General features: G+C 55.1%; 1 protein-coding gene across 1 annotated transcript in view; it reads right to left on the reverse strand.

The window, feature by feature from the left end:
- Positions 1-2,829: 2,829 nt before the first annotated feature.
- The window catches only part of ATP6V1A (ATPase H+ transporting V1 subunit A), a 29,789-nt gene continuing 26,762 nt past the window's right edge, over positions 2,830-5,856 (reverse strand). The window contains 1 exon segment of the mRNA XM_078882462.1: positions 2,830-4,982. Within this exon segment, the coding sequence (XP_078738588.1) occupies positions 4,893-4,982 (90 nt within the window). The 3' untranslated portion in view covers positions 2,830-4,892.

The following is a 5,856-nucleotide window of genomic DNA, read 5'->3' on the forward strand; positions in this document are numbered from 1 at the left end:
ATACCGCGTGGATTACGTCACGGCACACGCTCCCGGCGAGTACGTACACTGCGTGCGTGACGTCACATCATCGTCGAGTACTGTATATCGACGATGATGTGGCGTACATCGTGTGTGATGTGATGATGTCACGCACGCAGTGCGACGTCACATTATCGTCGAGTATATCTCATTTGCATACCACCTCGATTACGTCACGCACACGCTCCCAACGCTGCGTTAAATGAACAATGTGACGTCACGTCATCACGACAACGTTCGCTTTTTTTAACGTGGGGTCGTGACGTCATCCAGGAGCAGCGAGCCGTGACGTCACCAGTACATCCCCAGAATTGGGTTCACATGGCAAGTTTGAGTGGTTTTTTTTATTTTATTAAAAAAAAATTCACTCTCATGCTCACATGCCTTTGGATTGCACCACTCTTCGGTATTACATTAACATGCTAATTTCTCACATTAACATCATGCTAATCTCTCACATTAACATAACCACTTCCGTGCCCTCTAATCTCTCACATTAACATCATGCTAATCTCTCACATTAACATATCCACTTCCGTGCCCTCTAATCTCTCACATTAACATCATGATAATCTCTCACATTAACATGCTAATCCCTCACATTAACATCATGCTAATTTCTCACATTAACATAACTAGCCCCGCCAATTTCTTTATGACCCTTGGGCTACACCCATTTCAAACCTTTTAAAACACATTCCTGCGGAGGGAGCTGGTAGGAACGTTGGGTTGCTCGGTCAATGGCCTGCAGGGTCAACGGCGGCGTGGTGTATTCCGCAAATATGCCCGACTGTGAGGGCGGGCACAAGCCGGCGTGAGTAGGTGAAACGTTGAGTTTTATAAGGGCACCATGGGGTGACCAGCCCCTCCCCACCCAGCCCCACCCCTCCCACCCCCCACCCTGCCCCACTCTCCCCACCCAGCCCCTCCCCACCCTCCCCTCTCCACTCAGCCCCACCCCTCCCATTTTTGTCATTACCTCCCGTGGCCACCAGTCCCTTCCCACTCACAACTGACTCCCCTGTCATTACCTCCCGTGGCCACCAGTCCCTTCCCACTCACAACTGACTCCCCTGTCATTACCTCCCGTGGCCACCAGTCCCTTCCCACTCACAACTGACTCCCCTGTCATTACCTCCCGTGGCCACCAGTCCCTTCACACTCACAACTGACTCCCCTGTCATTACCTCCCGTGGCCACCAGTCCTTTCACACTCACAACTGATACCCCTGTCATTACCTCCCGTGGCCACCAGTCCCTTCATACTCACAACTGACTCCCCTGTCATTACCTCCCGTGGCCACCAGTCCCTTCACACTCACAACTGACTCCCCTGTCATTACCTCCCGTGGCCACCAGTCCCTTCACACTCACAACTGACTCCCCTGTCATTACCTCCCGTGGCCACCAGTCCCTTCACACTCACAACTGACTCCCCTGTCATTACCTCCCGTGGCCACCAGTCACTTCACACTCACAACCGATACCCCTGTCATTACCTCCCGTGGCCACCAGTCCCTTCACACTCACAACTGACTCCCCTGTCATTACCTCCCGTGGCCACCAGTCACTTCACACTCACAACCGATACCCCTGTCATTACCTCCCGTGGCGACCAGTCCCTTCACACTCACAACTGACTCCCCCGTCATTACCTCCCGTGGCCACCAGTCCCTTCACACTCACAACTGACTCCCGTCACTACCTCCCGTGGCCACCAGTCCCTTCACACTCACAACTGACTCCCCTGTCATTACCTCCCGTGGCCACCAGTCCCTTCACACTCACAACTGACTCCCGTCACTACCTCCCGTGGCCACCAGTCCCTTCACACTCACAACTGACTCCCCTGTCATTACCTCCCGTGGCCACCAGTCCCTTCACACTCACAACTGACTCCCGTCACTACCTCCCGTGGCCACCAGTCCCTTCACACTCACAACTGACTCCCCTGTCATTACCTCCCGTGGCCACCAGTCCCTTCACACTCACAACTGACTCCCCTGTCATTACCTCCCGTGGCCACCAGTCACTTCACACTCACAACCGATACCCCTGTCATTACCTCCCGTGGCCACCAGTCCCTTCACACTCACAGCTGACTCCCCTGTCATTACCTCCCGTGGCGACCAGTCCCTTCACACTCACAACTGACTCCCCCGTCATTACCTCCCGTGGCCACCAGTCCCTTCACACTCACAACTGACTCCCCTATCATTACCTCCCGTGGCCACCAGTCCCTTCACACTCACAACTGACTCCCGTCACTACCTCCCGTGGCCACCAGTCCCTTCACACTCACAACTGACTCCCCTGTCATTACCTCCCGTGGCCACCAGTCCCTTCGCACTCACAACTGACTCCCCTGTCATTACCTCCCGTGGCCACCAGTCCCTTCACACTCACAACTGACTCCCGTCATTACCTCCCGTGGCCACCAGTCCCTTCACACTCACAACTGACTCCCCTGTCACTACCTCCCGTGGCCACCAGTCCCTTCGCACTCACAACTGACTCCCTTGTCATTACCTCCCGTGGCCACCAGTCCCTTCGCACTCACAACTGACTCCCGTCATTACCTCCCGTGGCCACCAGTCCCTTCGCGTTCACAGCTGACTCCCGTCACTACCTCCCGTGGCCAAGCCTGGGCTTAGGCTACCACGTGTCGGCGTCAGAAGCGAGTTGGCCCAGCACAAGCGGCGGCTCTTCGTCGCCGCGTGGACATTCACATCAGCGAGCCGAACGCTCGAAACAACGCGGACGGTCGATGGGACGCCCACAGACAACTCTATAGACTCCTGGAGTGGGGGGGGGGGTCCACGTTTATTGACGGAAATTCTCAAAACACGGAGGGGAAGAGGGGTGTTTGGGGGGGAGGGGGGGAAACCGAGCTGCCTTGGACCATCTCAGACAAAGACACCACCACAACCACGACGACAAATGACATCCCTCTACCCCCTTTCCTTCGTGCGGCCCGCCTGAAACGCTCTTCGATTGCGATGTTTGGGGAGCTACGCGCACTTTGAAATCGTCGTCCGGATTGAGAACTCATTTCTTTAGAGTTGCTTTTTGTGTTCAAGTTCCACCGTCCTTCCGCCCTCCCCCATCAACCGCGGTTGACCACGTAAGTACCCGGCGCTAAACTCAACGTACGTACGTACGTCCACCCACGGCCGCGACAATGAACGACAGATCAATGAGCACCGACCATCAGGCAAACTCCGGTCACTCTCGCAGCGGCGGCTTTCGGCCAACCCGTCGAACAAAGACGGTCAACGCGTCGCTTTCAGGGGCCCGTCTTGCGGGGTCCGTCTGGAACGCTCTTCAATTTGGACGTCGAGGAAGCCACAGGGAGGCTACGCGCGCTCTTAAATCATCGTCCAGATTGACGACTTATTTCTTTAAAACGGCTTTCCGTGTTTAAGTTGGTCGTCCAATGAGCAGTGGCTGGCCACGCAAGTTCCCGGCGCGAAATTTCAAAGTCCGTACGCACGTACGTACATCCACCTCCCCCGGGGACGAACGGCTTAAAGGTGGGAGCCGCACAGGGTCGACGAGTCTTAACCGATGACACATTCACAGCGGCGGGGGGCGGGGTGTGTGAGACACAAACCACCCACACGCACGTCGGAGAGAGGCGACGCGAGACGCGATGGAATGAAAGAACGGGGACACATTCACAGCAGCAGCAGTATCGTGTGCTGGTGGGTATCGGTGACACACACACCGCGTGAGTGTGTACACGGGGGGGGGGGGGGGTGTGAGGCACAAACCATCCACGCGAACGTCGGAGAGATGTGACGCGAGACGCGATGGAATGAACGGGGACACATTCACAGCAGCAGCAGTATCGCGCTGGTGGGTGTCACGATCCGCGTGCGGTGACACACACACCGCGTGAGTGTGTCACGCGGTGTGTGGGGGGGGGGGGGTCCTCAGCCTTCTCTTAGGGGGAGGGTGTGAAGCTCACATCTACACAATCGTAAAACGTGACTAAAATTTACTGCAGGCAAACGCACGATTGCAACATATACATATATTCAATTACCTTACTCTCACTTTATCATTTTTTTTCCTTCGTGTCCTCGTTATATATTCATCATCTTGATTTTCGTGGCGCAGGTCGGAACTGTGTTAGTTTTGCGCGCAAAGCGTTATGCAGTCTAAACCGTATCACTGTGTGCGTGACTGTGAAACCATTGTGGCTGTGTTTGTGTGCTCGTGTGTGAATGTGTATCTGTGAACATATATTTTAATGCGCGTGTGAATGTGTGTACGTGCCCATGTACACGTGTGTACGTGCGTGTGAATCTGTATAGACGTGCGTGTGTACATGTGTGTACTTGCGTGTGAATCTGTATAGACGTGCGTGTGTACGTGTGTACTTGCGTGTGAATCTGTGTGCGTGCGTGTGTACATGTGTGTACGTGCGTGTGAATCTGTATAGACGTGCATGTGTACATGTGCGTGCGTGCGAATCTGTGTGCGTGCGTGTGTACATGTGCGTGCGTGTGAATCTGTGTGCGTGCGTGTGTACATGTGCGTGCGTGCGAATCTGTGTGCGTGCGTGTGTACATGTGCGTACTTGCGTGTGAATCTGTATAGACGTGCATGTGTACATGTGCGTGCGTGCGAATCTGTGTGCGTGCGTGTGTACATGTGTGTACGTGCGTGTGAATCTGTATAGACGTGCATGTGTACATGTGCGTGCGTGCGAATCTGTGTGCGTGCGTGTGTACATGTGCGTGCGTGCGAATCTGTGTGCGTGCGTGTGTACATGTGCGTGCGTGCGAATCTGTGTGCGTGCGTGTGTACATGTGCGTGCGTGCGAATCTGTGTGCGTGCGTGTGTACATGTGCGTACGTGCGTGCTTAATCTTCTAAGCCACGGAAGGCTGTCTGCATGTCATCGTACAGCTTGGCATAATCCTCCTTGATCTTAGCCTCTCCTTCTTGTGGGTCCTGCAAAGACAAAAACAACAATCCCCCGTGTAGCCTTAACGGACCAGTCACAGCGAGATCAATGTCATCCAGCACTCACTCGCCTGTACACACGTGTACAACACACACAGACACGTGTACAACACACACACACACACGGGTACAACACACACAGACACGTGTACAACACACACAGACACGGGTACAACACACACAGACACGTGTACACACATATATACACATACAAAAGACAAAGATGCCCCGCATAGCCCGTAACAGGCCGCCTTTGTCTCCCCAGTGGCGATGTTCACACACCGCACCAGGTACTCATTTCAGGCTGAGACGACCTAGGGGAGGCCCAGGACCGGTTCAGATAACCGTCACTGGTGTTGGCTGTGAGCGAGAAATCGAACTCACACATTCTCACACACACACCACAACGATCCCCCATATAACCTTAACAGCCTGTTGGGACAAGTACTGTTAGCGAGCACATATTAAGGCCGGCACGGCACACGAGGGGGTGGGTGGCCAGCACCACGCCCGGCCGCCTTTGTCTCCCCAGTGGCGATGTTTACACACCGCACCAGGTACTCATTTCAGGCTGAGTCGACCTAGGGGAGGCCCAGGACCGGTTCAGATACTCGTCACTGGTGTTGGCCGTGAGCGGGAATCGAACCCGGGTCGCCAGGTTCATAGCGCAGCGTAGCGCTAACCACTGCACCACCGCTCCCCACACGGACACACACACACGGACGCACACACACACGGACGCACGGACGCACACACACACACACACGCACGCACGGACACACACACACACGGACGCATACACACACGGACGCACACACACACGGACGCACACACACACGGACGCACACACACACGCACGCAC

Source organism: Lampetra fluviatilis, chromosome 65 (assembly GCF_964198595.1).
Source record: "Lampetra fluviatilis chromosome 65, kcLamFluv1.1, whole genome shotgun sequence".
Taxonomy (NCBI): Eukaryota; Metazoa; Chordata; class Hyperoartia; order Petromyzontiformes; family Petromyzontidae; genus Lampetra; species Lampetra fluviatilis.